This window comes from Miniopterus schreibersii (genome assembly GCF_964146895.1).
Source record: "Miniopterus schreibersii genome assembly, chromosome: 2".
In the NCBI taxonomy this organism is placed as follows: Eukaryota; Metazoa; Chordata; class Mammalia; order Chiroptera; family Miniopteridae; genus Miniopterus; species Miniopterus schreibersii.
Window position 1 is genome coordinate 151,892,905 of NC_138102.1, and position 20,209 is coordinate 151,913,113.

General features: G+C 38.4%; 1 protein-coding gene across 3 annotated transcripts in view; it reads right to left on the reverse strand.

Moving 5' to 3' along the window:
* Positions 1 to 674: 674 nt before the first annotated feature.
* Positions 675 to 20,209, reverse strand: part of FGD4 (FYVE, RhoGEF and PH domain containing 4) — a 183,642-nt gene continuing 164,107 nt past the window's right edge. For all 3 annotated transcript variants that reach the window (XM_081127011.1, XM_081127012.1, XM_081127013.1), the window contains 10 exons: positions 19,740 to 19,878; positions 18,478 to 18,536; positions 18,004 to 18,150; positions 11,717 to 11,889; positions 8,603 to 8,633; positions 8,294 to 8,386; positions 7,856 to 7,981; positions 5,344 to 5,484; positions 2,440 to 2,580; positions 675 to 1,335 (listed from right to left, as the gene is read on the reverse strand). In XM_081127011.1, coding sequence (XP_080983137.1) covers positions 1,093 to 1,335; positions 2,440 to 2,580; positions 5,344 to 5,484; positions 7,856 to 7,981; positions 8,294 to 8,386; positions 8,603 to 8,633; positions 11,717 to 11,889; positions 18,004 to 18,150; positions 18,478 to 18,536; positions 19,740 to 19,878 — 1,293 coding nt within the window. In that variant the 3' untranslated portion in view covers positions 675 to 1,092. The remainder of the gene's footprint in view (positions 1,336 to 2,439; positions 2,581 to 5,343; positions 5,485 to 7,855; positions 7,982 to 8,293; positions 8,387 to 8,602; positions 8,634 to 11,716; positions 11,890 to 18,003; positions 18,151 to 18,477; positions 18,537 to 19,739; positions 19,879 to 20,209) is intronic.

The following is a 20,209-nucleotide window of genomic DNA, read 5'->3' on the forward strand; positions in this document are numbered from 1 at the left end:
ACAATCAGAAGATCGTAAAAGGAAAAACAACCTGTATAACTTTGACCATCTCGGTGACCAAAATGCACTTTATATCAGAATAAGCAAGACTGGAGCATTAGTGAAACCCTCACCTTAGATTTAAATAGAAATTATTAGCACCTTCAAAGAGAGGCACTGTTTTAAATAGGCACAGAACAAAAAAAAAATAGTACTTTAAAAATACGGTTGGAATTCACTAATATATCCCATGCCACATAAATTACGGCTTTTTCTTATTATAAAAATATCAATACCCTTAGATGTCAATCAGTTAAACATAAATCACCAAAAACATTTAAGTTTAAACACTGTCCAATTCCAAGATAAAACATGCTTTATAGTTTAAAAATAAATTAGAGACAAATATGAACCTAAAGCTGAAGAGAAAGGCATGTAGAGTATATAGATATATATTTATATTTAATACTATATATACATAATTCCTATATACTTAACATATTTCATTTTTAGGAGTATTTCTACAAAAACAAGTATTATCTTTCATTAATAAGTTGAAAGTTTGAACACCAACAATATGTCCATTCTCTTTTGTTTTAAAAGGACATACGTTATTTATGCAGCATGAGCTTCATAAACTAAATTAAATAAGTTAATACAATAGCCTAAACTGTCGTCCTTGTAATTTTTTTTTTAACCATGGAACTATTTTGGCAACATGGAGGTATATCTTTCAAACTGTTACAAGTCCTACAAGTGAAAGAGAATACATTAAAACATTTAAGTGGAAGTGGTCTATTCTAACCTGATAGTGATATAATCAATTGATAACCATTTTCTCCAAGACAAAAGTACATATTCAAGGAATAGCTCACTTAAAAATGCTCAATTTTTCACATTATTTCCAACTTTTATCGGTAGAATGGCTCTGCACAGTAACTTCACCAAGAGTCCACAAACATAGGAAAATAGTCCCCTACCAGGTACATTTATGAGCCTATACTTCTCAACATAAAGTGCTAAGAGATGAATAAGAAGAGCTGGGAATGTCTTGAGCCGTGAATCTTGAGACCCCCGCGCTGTGGCTGGTCCTGGAGTTCAGCATTCTGATTTTTATTTAGGTTCAGGATGACAGTCCAAGGTAGCTGAGTGCTGGTTAGGACCCTCTAGTGTCTCACCTGTGACAGCTAGGAGGATGATTTTCAGCCACTTCTGTTTCAGTTCCTCACTGTCCGCAGCAAAGCTGTGCACAGACTTGGACTGGGTCAGTTTGAAACTGTGTGGCAGGTCCGCACTCCTCGGCATGTCGTCCACGATATAGCCCAGGAGTGGAATGGTGGCCTGGGCTCTGACATCCTAAAGAAGAAACATAGTACATAAAGAGCGTGAGATGTGTTAGCATGCTATACGTGACCCTTTGTGATCTGGCTCCTACTGAACCTCTTTTCCTACCATCGTTCCACACAGACTTGCACCGTGAGCTCTCCATGGAGAAAGACGGTGATCTGGGAATAGCACAGCACCTGTCCATGAGGCCACTAATATCACTGACTGAATGAATGAATGAATGAGAGCTGACACCTAAAATTAGCTAGGATTCATTGACCCAATCCCTCTTCTTCGAGGGAGCCTACTCAGCTCTTCATTCAGTGAACAAGGGAAGAAAAGAATAGCCATCTTATTTTATAAAACCAGCAAATGTTAATGGTTCTTTCATTACCAAGCACAGTTTTAGTTGGTGTTTCATTCATTCATGCATCAACGTATTTATGGACAGGAAAAAAACCACAAAATAGAATAAAATATATACCTTGGCATTTTAAGTCTATTTCTAAAAAAAGTTTTACTAGCCCTTAATGCAGGTATAGGCTAAAATGCAACAGGTACATTTAAATGTTTATGTCTTTCCAGGTGAATGCATAATTGGTTTAAGTGCTACTTGTTTTTCAAGCATTATACAATCCATAGTGCCTGGAGCTGCTCTGGTTAAAAGCTAAACCTGCATGTCTGTTGTTCTCACAGATTTATCTGAGATCCATGCACAGATGGTTCTCAAACAACTGTTACTGTATAATGTTAACCTAAGGTTGATTTAAACTCTCCTTCCTCTCAATTTCTTTCTTTCAGGTATTCCTCCATTCAAGGTTGAGGGACTTATTAAAAAAGGCTCCTTTTCCATCTGCTTCACCCCTTTCTCCTGATGCACTTTTCTAATTCAACTCACCTTTTTCTCACACCCATGCAACAGGAATGAGAAAAGGGGAGAAATGATCCATGGGGTGAAGAAATTATTGGTAACCTTGAATTTTAGTTATTATTTTTGCAATTGTAATGAAACAATGTTACTGAGCTCTCTTGTTCTATAGAGGTGTGCACATGGAAGAATTTTGAGTTCACCATCCACTCGCCTCCCTCTGTCCCCATGATTTCTGTCCCTTCAGACAGATGCAGTTTAAATACCTGGGGGGCACCGTACATGTACAGCACAAGAGGGTCTTGTTTGGGGATCACACACCAAGCTTTCTGCCAAGGTTTTGACTTTTCCATATACTGAAGAAAGCTGCATACAATGCTGTTTCCAGATACTTCTGCTGATTCAATCTAGAAAAATATAATAGAAAGAGAGAGTGAGAGTGTGCGAATGAACACAAAACGGACCATTTAGAGAAGTAATTCAACTTAAGGCAACATTCATTAAATACAGTGTGTTTATATAAAATGTCTCCTGAGACCATCCAAAAAGTTCATCTGCGATTATTTAAATATTCATCTAGATTACTAGCATGGGAAAATATCTAAGTCAATTTTAACTCTCTGTATTACCAGACATTGATCTAAATGGAGTTAAACATTCATTAACTGCTTACTATGCAGACACTTTCTTAGCTCAGTAAGAAATGTATCATTTCATTATTATAATCCTCACACCAACACCAAGAAGGCACAACTTTCATTATCTATGAGGTTCAGAGATGAAATAGCTTTCCCAGGATCATACATGTAGGAATTGGCATACTGGGATTTGAGTCTGGATCCAGAGCCTAAACTTTAACCACAATGCATACCAACTTCAACTATGTACAAATGCAGTAACAAAAAGACAAACCCTGGCCAGCAATCTTTGTCCTGGAACCTGAGATAATTCAAGTTTTTAAAAACTGCATTCACTGTAGAGCCATTTACAGTTTTCTGCTTTCCCTGCAAATATATAAGTCACTGGCTGAAAGGAAAGAAAATCATTTGACTAAAAGATGTTTTTTTATTACACACATTATGGAAAGCATCAAATCCTTAGGGTACTGCTATTCAGTGTCTCCCATTCAACAGTGCTGGTTCGTAAACTGTTTTGTAACTGGTTCAAGAAAAGCAAAGAAAGTAAGAGTCAACAATGAGAAATTTTTGCAGCAATTTGACTTTGTGATGACACTCAAGCTCATGATTGTGTATTAGAAATAAAACTGACCCTTCATCACAGATAGTCTAAGAAGCACTGACTGGCAAACTATGGCCTACCAGTTCATCACCTGTTCTTGTAACCACCTGGGAGCTAAGAAAAGTGTTTACAGATAGTCATTTGAGATCAATTTGAAAATAGGAAACACTAACTTTTGACTCCAATTAAGGGAAATGTTACCTTCTCTTCCTCCTCTAAAGAATTCCATTCTTCTTATTACCATATTAGAGAAAGCTATACTAAATTATTATAAATTTTGTCTATATAAATTTGTGAACACTTTTTTTCCTCGTTAGAGAAGTAATATTCTCAGTTTTCCTTCTTGGCCTGCAAAAACTAAAATAGTTTTTCTCTGGCCCTTAACAGAAAAAGTTGATTGAGACCCTTGGTCTAATGCATATAACAATAGTTGGCACAAAGTGAGTTTCAAATACTGCATGTATGTGTGTGTGCATATGTGTTAACCTAGTTAAGTAATTGATCCCTCTGCCCCCCAATATAGGTTTTTCTAGAAAATTACCTGGAGGCTTTTATTTCATAGATAAAGCCTGAAACTCACCCCTTAAAACAAGTTATCATATATATATATATATATTTTAATATATCTTTATTGATTTCCGAGAGAGGAAAGGAGAGGGAGAGAGAGAGATAGAAACATTAATGATGAGAGAGTCATTGATCGAGCCCACAACCCAGGCATGTGCCCTGACCGGGAATCAAACCCTGATCACCTGGATCCTAGGTCGATGCTCAACCGCTGAGCCAGGCCCAGCAGGGCCAAGTTATCATATTAATACGGTCACATCAGATGCTGTTGTTAAGAACTGAGCCTGTGATCTTGGGAGCCAATGAAGCATCTCTCTCCACCCACCCTGCCTGAGAAAGCCCCATTCTGGTCTGCCATTCAAGTGACATCTCTACCCTGGAATTCAGAGTTATATTTTTAGTGTACAGACCTACACTTTAACCTTAAATGAACCTTGAAGTTCATGATCATTTACCAGTTACCCACAAAGACCTTTGTATACTTATACAGCGTAAGTGCTCAATAAATGATTCTTAATAAACCATACAAACCCTTAATATACCAAGTATGTCTATGACTTTAGATAATACAATTTTAATCTTGAGCCTATTCTTTACAGACTTTCCAGGCTATCTTGAACTTTCTGCCACGAAGGCCTTATTATATCTTTGGGTGTGACACTCATTTCAGATACAAGTAGCATTATAGTTCACAGGCTTGGGGGGCTGACTATATCCTAAAACATGAGTCAAATTCACTTGTGAGACATTTCAACAATATTTCAATGCAGTTATGGGATTATTGTCACTGGCTATTAAAATTTAGTAATTTCATGCAGTGTTTTTTCAAAGTCAATATGATGAAACGAGAGAAAAGCTTTCCTATTAAAAAATACACTATAGTGCCCTGGCCAGTGTTGCTCAGTTGGTTGGTGCCTCATACCATACACTGAAAGGTTGCAGGTTGGATCCCCGCTTGGGATGCGTACAGGAGGCAACTGATGTTTCTCTCTCACATCAGTGTTTCTCTCTCTCCACCCCCCTTACCCTCTCTATAAAAAAAAAATCAATAAACTTATAAAAAATACATTATAGTAATTGGGGCATTGGAAAAGGTAACAATACTCTAATATTTGACTATAGCTACCTTCACAAAATCAATATATTCACTCTCAAATGCAGAACACTGCCCTCTTCTTTCTGTACAACTGAATGTGACCCCAAAATTCAGCAACACTGAACAAAAGTATGACGCGCTCATCATTCTCCAAACTGTTAAATACTAAGAGAAATAACAAAATGTGTTGCCTTCTTCAGGGTTAAAAGACAACTCTATGTTCCTCATATGAAAGTCTAAAAGACATCCAACATTTACTATTTCATACCTCTAAAATTCCTTTTCTTTTCTTTTCTTCACTCTCTGCGAATCCACTTATTATTTGGTAACAGTCTTTACAAACTTTGCTCAGTTTACCACCATCATACTCCAGTTGAGCTTTGTAATCAGAACACTTCCAACAAACCACCTTAAATTAGAAAAGGTAATGAGGAGTGAATAATCACATTTAAACAATAGTAAGATTTAAGCCATAAACATATATAACGGTAATAAGAAAGATTTATATAAAAGGCAGATTATTATACACTAAGAATATCCCTGTGAGCATTGGGATTATTACCATAGTAATTCATGACGATGGACTATGCTGGCTCACCCTTTTCTTTCTGACCTCTAAAGGCAGGAGGTCTTCAGAGGCTTGGTCGGGATCTTTACTTTTCACTCCTCTGGCTGTTTCATCAATATCCTTCCAAAATGAACTCATGACCTTCCCTGCCCCTAGAGCTCTCCTCCCCCCACCCCACCCTTCCTCATGCCCCTATAGCAGGAGACAGCACAGCCATTTAACCAGTCGTGACAGGTCATAAACCCAGGACCATCCCCGACACCTCTCCACTGCTCACCCACAGAGTCATTATATTACTAAGTCCTACTGATTTTACCTCCTACAGAGTTTTCAATCTGTCCATTTATCTAGATCTTCTTGTAATCACCCAAGTCCAAGCTATCAGTGTCCTGGTTTGGACTATGAGAGCCTTGTGACTGCTCCTTGTAGCAATCTTACTAGCCTCCAGGCCTCCACTCCTACTTCCCTCCAAGCCATATCTCAAATGGCCCTGGATGCTCTCTTAAATAATCATAATCTGATATGTTTCTTCTCTAATATTTAAAATCCTTCAGTCTTCCCTTTGCTGTTAGATATGGAATATATTCTTAACTATGGTCTACAAAGTCCTGCATAATCTGCCCCTCTGACTCTCTGTATCTTTAGTGACACTGGCTTTCCCAGCCCCAAAGTGCCATGCTCCCTCCCCCCTCATCTCTGCTTCATGAATTAACTGCTGTTCATCCTTCAGATGTTGGCTTGAATTTCACTTCTTCAAGGAAGACTCCTCCAACTTCCAGTCTGGAGCATGTCTCTTGTCACTGTGCCACTCAAGCTCCCTGTACTCTTTTTCATATACTGATTATAAGCTATACTCATATACTTGTGTGATTATTTAATAAATGCTTGCTGCCCTGACTAACTGCAAGCTCTAGGAGGTTGTCCTTGTATATTTTGCTCATCAGCACACAATAAACATTTATAGAATGCCAAGGAATAAATGACTATAATGAAAATACATACTATTTCTTAGTGAACAGTATTTTTCGTAATTACTATAAGATAATTGTTATTAAAAAAACAAACTTCCACATTAAAAAATTATATTCTTGGTTCTAGGAGCATATTTTTTTCCAATTTACAGTCAACAAACTGTATTTAAGAAATGTAAATATTTATGTTCACAGCATGTAAAGTTCATAATAAAAATTACTTTTTTCTCCTGAAATTACTCTAGGATTTAGAATTAGATATGTCTGTACTGTAAATTCCTATTAACTAATATCTTCTTTTCAAATCATATCACAATATTTTCATGATCCACATTTGAACACCTTTGTTTCTCTGACAGGTTCGCTTTTCCCTGCCCGGAAACAACTATTTCACACTTAGTCTTCTTTCTCAAATCCCCCCCCCCCCCCCCCGCCTTTCTTCCTTCCCCCTTCACTGTCAGCTGATGACATGATATTCTGCTTACATGTCATCAGACTTAAATTCCCTCATTTCCCACTACCAACTCAAAAACACACCCAATCTGCAACCATCTTTTTCTCTTTTCCTTTCCCTTACCATAGCGGGAAGTTTCTCTCTTCCCATCAAAAGCCTGAACTTCCACTTATGCTAAGACGTTCTATTTTCTCAAAGCCGTCAACTCCTTTGGTTATTATTTCTCTAACTATTTCTTCTACCACACTTCACACTCGACTCACCATGCTCTAGCACATGCCCTCTGGCAGTCTCAAGAAAAGACCAAGCTCTTGCCTACCTCAGGGCTATGACACACAGACTCTCACTGCCCGAACACACATCTTGCCTCCCTTCTTGCGGTTAGCTCTGCCTCACCTTTAGGCATCAGCTTAAGTATCAACCCCTCAGATAGGTCTTCATTTTTCTAACCAAAAGTGGATCCAAACCCCCCTTCCTTACCATTATTCTCCATTGTAAACTTCCTGATTGCCTCCTTATTGCATTTATAGTCATTTGAAACACTTACTTGTCCATTTACCTGACTGCTCTATTTTCTCAATAGGATGTAACCTGTGCGAAGCCGGGCATCATTTTGCTTACTATTTTTACTCCAGGACCCAGCACTGTGCTTTGTGCATGCTTGTCACGAAAATTAGTTTATCAATGAAGTGCTTTACTGAGTGAGTTTTGGGGTCTTTTCCGAGTTGACAATTTCACAATACCTATAGTTACTGGGAATCTTCATGATGAAAAAAATCTCACTTACATGTCCACATGCTCGACAGTGATGCCTTCTCCTTGTCAGTGCATTGAAAGGCTCTTTGCATTGCATACACATCGTTACTTCATTATCTCGGATCCATCTTGGGGCTCTTTTCCCTAGCTCAGCATTCTGAAAAGGAAAGAGAGATTCAATTTTAATAGAAAACACTGGGATTACCTCCCTCCCTCCTTTCCTCCCTCCTTCCCTCCCTAGCACTTTAACAACACTGTTTGTACCATGTTCTGGTAAAGAGATAAAAGGTTCAAAGAAGTCTAAGCAGTATTAAAAAGGCACTCATTATTATATTTATCTAAGGAATGAGATTCTGTCTAAATAGACAGTTTGGGCATTGAGAAGGGAAAAGGCAGGAGAACAAAATGACAGATCTTTTGTAACTGCGAAGAGCAAAGAGCTGAAAGTTAGGAATTCGATTCAACTCACAGAAACCTCTGACTGAATGTCATTATCCTTTGCAATTGCATTTCTGAAGGTTTCATGCCTCTGATGGAAAGCATCGATAGTCTCTTGAAGGGCCTAAAATACAAACAAAATTCAAAGCACACATTAAAGTATCACATGCAAATTCATGAAAATACTTTATTAAACAAATGTCTATGATGGGAATCCATTTACAAATTAAACGACCCTGATCTAATGACTACATGTGCACAATGCAACAATATCTGCACGTTTGTGTACACACACAGAGGTTACCAAAAAACAAAAAATAAAAATAGAAATAAGGTTTACCTTGATCCATTCTTCTTTGTCTTGTTCAGAACTAAAACAAAACAAAATTAAACTGAATGCAGAGACCATTAATGAGTTACACCTGGTGAATAAAACTATGTTTTAATGTTGTTCCAACTTTCTAGAAAACTCGAGGATGTCCAAGAGGGAGTTACAATCAAAATTAAACAGACTCTCTGGCAATTGAACAAATAAATTCTTGAACAGAGTTTTAGACCATCCATTTACTTTAGTACACGTAATTTTTGATGGGGAGAGATAAGTTTAGCTTTTATAATAGACTGCCCTGACATTCAGTTTAACTACCATCATCTAGTTATAGACATCAGGTAACTCCGTAGATCTAGCATTATACTGGATATACAACTAGTCTTCAATTCACCTTTATAAAAAGCAGGCAGGGTGTTTAAAGGCTACGAGCCACAGCCCATCTTAAGAAAGATGATAATTAGCCTCAAGAATCTAAGATATCTTTGTAAGGCCTTAGAAAGGAGCTGTTTAATATTTCCTTTGATGAACATTTAATTTTATTTTGCTAGAAGGCTTTAGGTAATACCATACCTAACCGATTATGGATAAAGCAAAACAAACATTTTAAATGCCTGTAGGAAGGAGGTTTCACAAATTAATGGACCCCAGCATTTAATAATTTTTTGTGGGGGGAAAAATTGCCTTGACTGAAGTCCCCTGTTTTCCTGTTGAGGCAAATTTTCTTAATATCATCTCCTTTACAGGTACCTTACAGATCTGGTTGTTGTTATATACTATCCTAGAATAATCCCCTTTAGTTGACTCTGGACTAAGATCTCTAAATTGAGGGATTTTGAAGACCGTCAAAGAGTGGGTTCTGTTTGAATGTGTCCGGTAGGCTAGGGCTAAGTCTGAGTTTCTCCTGAATGCACATACCTTGGTCCCACAGGGATCACTTATGTATGAGTCTGGCAGGAGGTTTGCTCCTGTGACACTGTCCATCCTTCCAGTAAATTTATTATGTGATAATGTCCATTCTTTCAGTAAATTTATTATTACCCAGTAAATTTACAATGTACCAGGAATGCTGCTGGAATCTGTACCCATCAAATGAAAGATTCTACTTATTGTTCATCTGGTGATCCTTGGGGGGGCCTTCAATCTCTCTCCTCAAAAGAGATTTCTCCCTATTGCTGTGCCCTGCCCCCACAAAATCAGCTCTACTGCCCGAAAGCATCGTTGAATGCTAGCTGCTTGTAGCTTTTAAAATGCAAAGAAACTTGACAGGTCTTCACTCCTTTGTTTAGTTTACTTATCACTATATTTTTATATCCATTTAGCAACCAAAAACCATTAAATAAAAACTACAAAAACTAGGAATACTTTATATTCCTTTGAATATGGAAGAGTGCACAGAGTACAAGAGGTTAGGCTTGAGGTTGACTCATTTAGCAAGAAAAGCAGAGCCCTTTTTTCCTCAGGTGGCTTCAAAGCGAATTCTCTTGAAATATCTCCAAATATATACCCAATTTAGGGTTCCTTGTGATCCCACTAACATTCTGATTTTCTGGGACCTTCAATGTTTGTTTCCATTCTTGAGAGTCATTATAGACTAGATGACAAGTAATCACTTAATGTTGACCTTCAATTTACCATATAATCATAAATATAACTAAAGCAATGATATTAGGGGAATAAAAAATGTAAGGAAAATGACCATGTTTTAATACTAATTGGAAGGTATCCAATACTGCTTATTGGAACTCTACAAAGTGATGACTACTTGTACTTAAGAAAATTCCTCATGACCCAGCCCCATCCTAAAGAGAAAACAGCCCAAGTTGCTAAAAGAAGGCTAGAGTCCCCTTTCAAACTAAGAAGCCTTGGTAATCTTCTGCTGTTCAGACGCACCTCTGGGTTTGCAGATTTGGAAGGGTGCTGATATTTCAGAGCCAGCAGCCCCTTCATTCTTCTGCAATGAAAACTTCTCTAATGATCAGAACTATAGGGGGGTCCTCCTTGTTGCCAGGCCCAATCACTCAGTGAGTCAACATCATACATTCTACCCTTGGGTTGACGGCTGAGGCTCCAACCCCATCACAATAAGGCAGAAAAACCATGACATTCAAAACCAAGTCCTCCACCACTTTAACTCATGCTTGCAATGCCACCTTCGAATCCTTCGATCAATCCCCAGGCAGCCTGCCACCTCTTCCACAACTGTAATTTCATCAGTTCCCTGACTTCCAGGGCACAAATTCCTGCTAAAATGATGTATTCCTTTTTGAAAGTCTGAAGTTTAAGCTCTTCTGTGGTTACTAAGTACAAATATCCAGGATGAATTCACCTGTGCAGCCAGAACCACATGCCACTGGGGCAAAGGAATAGAAGGGCTTTCGACTCTCCACGGATTCTGGGTTATCAGACCATCAGTGCTGGGACTGGTACGCAACCCTCCAATCTGTGACTTTCTGGAGTCTCCTAGTTTTCACCATACCAGGCCTTTATAGGATGAATGGATAACAGTCCTCTAAAACAGGTATTTAAAACCTCACAGCACTCTGTCCTGCAGTGGCTCACGCATTAGGTAACTGTAATCTACTGTGGTGCTTTTTATGTTTTTTTCTTTCCAAGTATGGTAATGCTAGGGGGATGAATGCTGGAACTCCAGCCCTTTCTTTCCCACTCAGTAAAGCACATAAGAAGAACCATCCCTTCAGAAGTCCTGGTCACCAGAGGCCACTACATCCCCAAATGTCCTCCTTCATGCATCCTCCTGCTGTGGCAAGAGAATCATCACCTTTTCCACCCTGCCTCCTCAGAACGTTCTCTCCATCAAAGTGCTAATGAGTCCCGTGAATGCAGAGCCTCTGAAGGACTGAGTTAAACTTCAACATTTAGCGTGGGACAACAATAAACATTTGTGGACCAAAGGAAGAATGGAGAAAAAAGGGTTAGGGGAGAACCTTTTCCTACAAGACGCAAAACTTTGGCTTAAATGCAACAACTTCATTCTCTGAGCACCACGTAAATCTAAAGAGTAAATGCAATTTATTGAATGTTTACTTTCTGAAAACGCCTATCCGAGGCATTATGGAGGAATCAAAAGGGAAGGCAGCTGTGTGATAGGAATGGTTCTCTTACCTGGCTTGCAATTCCAGTGTTCTCTCTTTCCCAGATACCTGGAAAGTGTGTGGATATTCCTCATTGTGAGTCTCTACAATTTGCATCCCATCGATGCCAACCCTGGTTCGAACTGTGAACTTAGAGCCCACCAAACTGAATTTTGGCACACAGTACAGCAACATGTTGTTGAACTGCAAGGAGACAGAACACATATCAATAAACAGGAAAGCAAAGGGGAGAAAGTGACCAATACTGAAAGCAGCTCTAGAAATATTCCAGGAACTTCCAGAGAAGTTGCATACTTTCTATGCGAGCAAAATTATTTAAATACTATATTGAGATTTTATGCTTGTACCAAAATGATCATATTTTAAAATTTATAGCCTATAATTCCCTTTGTTGGTTCATAAATATTTTATTAATATCTGAGTAAACCAATCACCATTTTGTACTATTAAAGAAATTAATTCAATTAAATTCAGCAACAATTTATTAAGAACCTTCCATATACCTGCAACTGAAGTTCACAACCCATAAAGTTGAAGTACTTAGACAACAAAATTTCTGACTGTTGGGTCTTAGAGAGCAACTCTTCTAACAGCTAGAGGAAAAGTGTAATATTTGGCAATTATTTTAGCCAATGTATTTAATGTTAATATATAGCCAATTCCACTCCTAGGAATGTATCCTAAGAATCCTGAAACACTAATCGGAAAGAATATATGCACCCCGATGTTCATAGCAGCACAGTTTACAATAGCTAAGATCTGGAAACAGCCCCAGTGCCCATCAGTAGCTGAGTGGATAAAAAAGCTGTGGGACATTCACACCATGGAATACTACGCAGCTGTAAAGAAGGATCTTGTACCCTTGGGGACAGTATGGATGGACCTGGAGAAAATCATGCTGAGTGAAATAAGCCAGGCAGAGAAAGACAAACATCACATGATCTCGCTTATATGTGGAATTTAAAGAACTTAATAAACAGATGAACAGAATAGATTCAATGACATGGAAGCATAGATGAGACTGACGAATGTCAGAGGGATGGAGAAGGGCGGGCGGGTGGAGGGGGAGAGAGTAACCAAAGAATTTATATGGACATATGCACAACTCAAGGACACGGACAATGGTGGGGAGAGGGACTGGGGAGGGGGACTGGATGGGGTGGAACGGGTTATTGGGGAGAAAAAGGGACATCTGTAATATTTTGAACAAAAATAAAATTAAAAAAATTAAATTCTATATCCAGCAAAATTAAAAAATATATAGAGAGAGCCAAAATTATTAGGTTAAATTTCATTCAAACATGTGAGGTTAGCATATTAACTCTATGTAAAAAACTAAATCACTGTTTTATATTGACCCATGTCTTGTTTAAGAATTCATCCTGTGTGAATAAACAGAAAAGTCATCTATTTTAGCAAAAAAAGTCTTTAAAAATCTTCTTTATAGGATCTACTTTTAAAATGAAAAACTTTATTTTGAACCTAGTCAAATGATGTGTAGTGCCTCATTTCTAGTCAACAATGAACAGCTCCTGCTTATCAGGCCCAAGCAGTGACTCTGGAAGGGCATTTAATTTACTTTAAATATGTTAAATCATGCAAAAGGATGAGAGTGTCTAGATATTTGGGTTAATTTGTAGGCAGATTCCTAAAGAAGGTCCATACCTATATTCCTACTTCATATTTATTGTTTCTAGGGTTACACATGTTTTTTAAAGACGAGAGCGACTGGGGACTTAAACCCTTACGCACTACGTAACCTCTTATGTCTCAAGATCATTATCTGTAAAAGTTACAGGTTGTTGATGGGATTAAATGAGGAAAAATGTCTTCTTCTGCCCAGTCTTCTGTTTGGCTCCACATGGCCATAAAGACAAGAAACAGTGATGGATATTTAAAAACATTTCCACGTTTATGTGTGTAGTCATTCTGAAAGCAAATTTCTCACCAGTTGTTCCTCATACATTTGCAACCTCCTGTAACCAGTGTCAGAAATTTCATTTCCACAACTGAATAATGTAGAAATAAAAAGACACGAAATACACTTTATCAGATGTATCTCAACACCACATTTCACATTTACATTTCTAGAAGAGAACACTAATGACCCGTGCTGTATTCTAACTATGGCTACCAGAGCCTCACTGTACTGCCTGGGATTTAGAAAACATTCTGCAAGGTTCTCAGCACTATCCGAGCTTGATTAAGGCAACAGCTTGCCTGCTACTATTCATGTTAACATTTCTTTCTCTCTTCTATCCAGGCCTTCTCGGGAGGGGATTAGGTCAAGGCTGTGAATGGTGCAGGATGAGCTGCTGAGCGCAAAATGGACGGGCCTCACACTTTCAAGATAGCAACAAGACCAAATCTTTCTGCAAACTGAGTGACAAAGGTAATGTTTTGGCATAAAATTTCTGAGTTATCTGATACTTGTACTCAAGTTCACTTTATAAAGTTCAACAAAGTCTTGTTATTTTATAGAAACACAAGTTCATGAATCTGGAAGTTCTCAGCACCTGCCTTTTGTAGTTACTCTCACACAAGACGACGGACTATCTTATAATGAATGACACCTTTCTCTTTCCCTTTCATGCTTTCAGGATTACATTTCCCCTATTATATTCTTCCTAACTGGGGCTTCACATTCCAAATTGTCAATAACTGTATGTATAACTCAGGTCACAATCTAATGCTAGTGAATAAATACCCCTTCCCTTCTTCCTAGAGTTGGAGGTGAGAGCTCTTGAAGGCTACAAAACATTGCTCACAAAGAAGTACATGTGTAAAGGAATTCGGTAGCTAGTCCTGCTCCCTCCGTGAACCTCGTTTCTGAACCTCGTTTCTGCGGCAAAAGCCACCATCACCTTCTCTCTGGGTTTCCAAATCTCTCTGGGTACTGAAGGGGGAAGTAAGAGCAACTGTAACTCAGGGCAGATCAACTTTCCTTTTCAGTGTAGGAGCTTCCTTTTTATTCCATGCCCATAGCTCGAAAGGAGACATTGACAGAGCTATCCCTGGCTGGGGAGGCAAGCTCTGGAAGTGCCAGGCTGTGCCAAATCTAGAAGCAAGTCGCAATTATACTAAAAGAGTAGGAAAGTGCCCCCTTTTTGATCTCTAGTGTTCTTCAATTATTTAGTTCAAGTTTCTTAAAATATATTTATTTGAGTGAAATAAGTCAATTTCCTGTTTCACTAGTGACTGTTTCATTAAAATTTGTTTTAGAAAGTTAAAGTACATTGTTGGAGAAATTTCCAGAGCCTGGTCTGTACTCAAAATTTAAGTAAGTCAAGGGGGGGACGACCCCTAAATCTGTCAAGCTACAAGGAAATAAGAAATAGAACCCCAAAGGGTCAAGAATAGAACCTCTTTGGTCATTTTATAGGATAACTTGGTTTTTGTTTTTTTTTAACTTTCAGATGTCAGGTGTGGTTATTAATCAACAGAATACTTTACCATTGATATGTATTTTAAAAACTGGTGTGGAGGCAAGCAAATCTGCAAACACATGATGATTTGAAAGCTGAAATTAGATTCTAAATATAATTTGGCTTTTCAGAAAAATGTAATATCCCCAGAGTAGGAAACAGAAAAATAGCCCTCATTTTATTTCTAGAGAGAAAGGAAAATAAAAATGGTACTTGTGAAGTTTCTGCAGATGAAAAAACCAAGATGCTCTGTGGGAATAGAAGTGTGCTGCCAGAGGAGAGACTGTGGATTAAAGGAAAAAACACTCCGGAAATGCTTTAAAGGAGAAATGTGGCTTTCCTAAAATTCCTGCGGTATGACTTTCTTCTCCCTGGAGGCAATAGCATCATGAGACCTTTGATGGCTTCTACTAACTGGAACAGGAGGGTTGTTGCCTCAAAGTTACTACTGCTGTATCCCTCCAAGGCTCTTTGCCACCTGTCCTCCAAATAGCTGCTTAATTTGGCTTTGCCCCAAGGTATGCAACCTAAAACTATTTCCAGAACAATTCTCAAATGTGAAAATTAAACTAAGGCAAGTGGTTAAAAAGCTTAACTGTAGAAACTGTAACACTAATGTGGAAGAGGAGATGGGAAATTACCTGACACTGGAGGGACTGCTCTCTCAGGGTTACCCAAGTCCCAGAACCAATAAATTTTTTACTTACCTGCACATACGTCTTTCATATGGAAACCAACTTATCCAGAGCCCACATACCCCAACTGCCTCCTTTATCAAGCTCTCAATCCCTGAGTCAGAATTCCCCTGCCCTAATCACCCTAAGGCCAGGTCCCAGACAACAGCCCCTAAGCCCCAGAGTCTGATAAAATTATGTACACTGACAAATCCTAAACCTGTTTCTCCTGCTTCCTTGCCCGCCCCTCCCTTCTTGTAGAAACCACAATAAAAGCTCTTGCCCATGTTTTCTGCTTGTTCCCTCTGCCTCCAGGCTCTTGTGCTTTCCAGTGTGGAATGCTCCCTCCTTTTGGGACCTGTAAGTATAACTATAACTATCTTCTCAATGGCAATCATCTCCAATCTGGTGGACTCATCATACCTGAATAACAAAATCTACATTTCAAAATAAATAGAGCTCTGAACCCTGACAGTTCATTACATGTCCCTGATTCATATTCGGCTCTCTTTATAACTTCTGAAAGGTGAAGTAATTCTGTTGAGGTCAGATGATTTTTATAGTTAATTTGGGTAACATCTATATGTTTTTAAAAGTTATTGAGATATAATTTATATACCACAAAATATACCCTTTTATAAAATGTATAATGCATGGTTTTCAGGATAGTCATAAATTGTACAATGATCACTACCATCTAATTCCAGAACATTTCATAACTCCAGATGGAAACTCTGAGTCCATTTCCTCTTCCCCATCAACCCGAGGTAACCACTACTGACATCCTCCCTCTATGCATTTGCCTATTGTGAATATTTCATATAAATGGATTCATACAGTGTGGCCCTTTGTAAATGGCTTCTTTCACTTGACACGATGTTTTCAAAGTTCACCCATTTGGCATGTGGTTTATTCCTTTTTATCGTAGTATCATATTCCACTGAATGGACATACCACATTTTGTTTACCCATTCGCCAGAAGATGAACAGTTAGGTTATTTCCACTTTTTGGCTAGCATGAATAATTTTGCTGTGAATATTCATGTATAGGTTTTGTACAGACATATGATTTCAATTTTCTTGAGTAATACAAACTTGGAGTAGAACTTCTGGGTCATATGGTGATCACATGCTCTTTTTCCAAAAATGAGAATACCACATGACAATTAGCCCCTAGAAATTTTCTTTTTAAGGGAGCAATAACCAGACAACAGAAACTGCTAAGCCTCCAATGACAACTCATATTATAGTGGTGAGATGCAGTCATCTCAGCAGAAAAGTCTGCCCTGCAGTCATCTCAGCAGAAAAGTCAGCTATGAGTAACATCTTGAGACTGTATCGTGTGACAGTCACTGGGCAGCCTTTTTGCCAATATCTCTCTGTTCCTCTGCCTATAATAACAATCGCAATAATAGTTAACATTTACTGAGCTATTACTCAATGTTACCTTATTGTTACTCAGTGTTAGCTATTACCATGCTTATCATCATATCCTTAGATATGAAAAGGAGCTGGAATTAATTACCAGTGACTAAAGCTAAATAGCCTGAATGCCCCAGGAAGAGCTCTTACATTTGAGATAAGCCCCAGACTAATTGTCATTTCTAGGAAGTGAAGGAAGGGACAGGACTGACCAGTGAAAAGGAACTATGTAGCAAACACATTTGCTTTTCACATAGGTATTTTAGGCACAAGTTTGCCAACGTTGCTTATATAGTTCTTCAAACTAGAAAGATTAAAAGTAGTGGTTAGAGATGATTAGGAAGAAAACTGTTGTCAAGAAATAACGTTGACATGATATCCAGGAAATGGTACCTTTTAGCCTGTAAGAATGAAAGGAAAGAGAAAACTGAAAATCATAGCCATCAAGTGTGTCTGTGTCATACCTCACATACACACTGATGGCTACGACCATCATGGAAAGGTTCAATTATCTTCAGTAAGGGTTACTGAAGTAATTACATATGGCAAATGCACACAAAAATTATAGAAGAATACTTCGAAAAAAGATCTGTGTCCTTGAAAGAACAAGTTTCAGTTACTGAGGACATTCCCTAGGTGGGGTCTTGACAGTAGTTGACTACACCAGGTTAGATATCATTGTTTTGGAAAGCAGGCAAGCATCCTACTTTTCCAAGATGTATATAACAACTTTTATAAATTATTCTTTCATGATCTGTGCACACTACAATACTCACTAAGAAAAGGTAGCGTTCCTGTGCTGATGTGTTCCGAGCAGCTAGTTTAAGGATCTGTCCCTCTTTTATTAGTTCATTGGAAGGATTTACAATGTCTTCCTCTTCTCCCAACATTTCATAAATCTCTAAGAGTTTCTTTAGGTTATCCTAGGAAATTAAAACAAAACACAGAGACATCAAATATGAGGAGGCTTCTTCTTAGTGGCTTCAATAATAAACAACCTTAGCTGAAATATGAACAACTCAGAAGCAAATAGAACTATGCATAAATTTTGATATAAAATATGTCTATTTTGAGGAAAATTAAAACTTGGGAGAAGAGAAGGTTATTACAGATAACACTAAACAGTTCGTAAATAATCTTTTTTGTTTATCTGTATCAATTCATTTTGATCCAAATGTTAGATAATATTAGGCTATATTACTGACAATTATCTAACCAGAAGATTCCTGTCTCCTCTGGAAACCACTTACCATTTTTCTTATTGCACTATTAGAATGGCTTGCTGCTGTAGATATAATTTCAAGTGATTCTAAATGGGGAAAAAGAAAAGAAAATAAATACATGTTGTCCTTTCTATGCTGCTGGATAGCTGAATAACATATACTTTACGTCACAATGAGAAGAAATGGGGGGGGAGCGGAAATCTGAGACCAAAGATACATAACAAAAGCAGGGGCAATTTCCATTTACAAACAAAAGTTCATTTGTAAGTAGATCAATACTTGGAACTTGAAGGGTATTTCCTCATAAAAAGTCATATACAGCCCTGGCAAGTGTGGCTCAGTTGGTTGAGTATCCTCCCACGCACCAAAAGGCTGCCAGTTCAGTTCCTGGTCAGGGCACATGCCTGGGTTGCAGGCTCAATCCCCAGGAGGGGGTGTGCAGGAGGCAGCTGATCAATGATTCTCTTTCACATCAATGTTTCTCTTTCTCTCCCTCTCCCTCTCCCTCTCAAATCAATAAAAACATTTTTTTTTTAAGTCATATACAGTGATTAGGCTTATAGGTATATGTAATCTATAATGGAACTTTCAAAATCAGCAAACACTATGTACACTAGTTTGGGACAAGGCACTCTGCCAGGTGCTTTCATAGGTAATTAGGTCAATTACTTCTTATACAACCTGGAATGGAAAGTATATTAGCTCCATTTGACAGATGAAAGAAATGGAGCATGGTGTGCCTTGGCTAAGGTAACATAGCTATGATATTAAAAGGCCATATTTGAGCCTAAATCTTCTGACTCAAATTTCTACATTTTAGTGTTATTATTTTATTTGTTTTTATGAGCCATTTAACCACTAAGCATAATCAACTTTCTTTGGGAAAAGATAGCCATAGTTCTAGCCTCAGCCAGGTGAAAAAGAATCTTCTGATGCCAATGCCAATGGGGGGTTTTGTTGCTGGGGCAGGTGGTAGCGAGAGATGGGATGGGAACTCCTGGTATGAGCAAGGTAAGAGGTCCGGGACTGCTGGTGAAGCTATGGAAGCTGAGGTCTCCTGCTGGCTCAACCTCAGGGAATGCTCTTAGTCCTAAATTGTGTCCTGCTCTCTTCCTTTCTTTTCTATCTTGTGAATCCTGGTTGGGTTAATTCTTTTAAAACAACCTTATCAGCTCTGGACCAAATTTTCTGTTTCTAAAGCGGCTATGAGGTCTCTCTTGCTTTGGAATCACAAAGCTGTGTGGCCACTAAATTATCCCATAATGGGAAGGGGGGGGGGAAGCATTTACTTTTAGCATCGTTCCAGTCTGGAGAGTCGGGGGGTAACTTCCGCAGGTAGTCCTTAAGGAGCATCTCATACCGGGGAATCCGCTGCACCGGCTCTAGCATGTGGTGCTGCAAGGTCAAGCTTCCACAGATCTTCTGTTTCTATAATTAGGAACGTTTGTAAAAAAAGATTTAAAAATTAGATTAGCTAGCCAAAAACTCACGTAATACAGAGCTTTCATCAAGGGCAGTATGTCCTACAAAGTATGATCTGTGTATCATCTGCATTAGATATGTCTGTGGTGCTATTAAAAATGGGAATTTTGAACCCCATCCCAACCTATGAAATTACAATTTCTGTGGTTAGGGCCTGGGTATGTGCATTTTAAAACATCCCAGATTCTTCCATTACAGTTTGAGGACCACCAACTTAGGGCAAGAACAGAGAGGAAAATCAAGCAGAATTTCAAGCAAGAAAATTCCAGATTGCTGG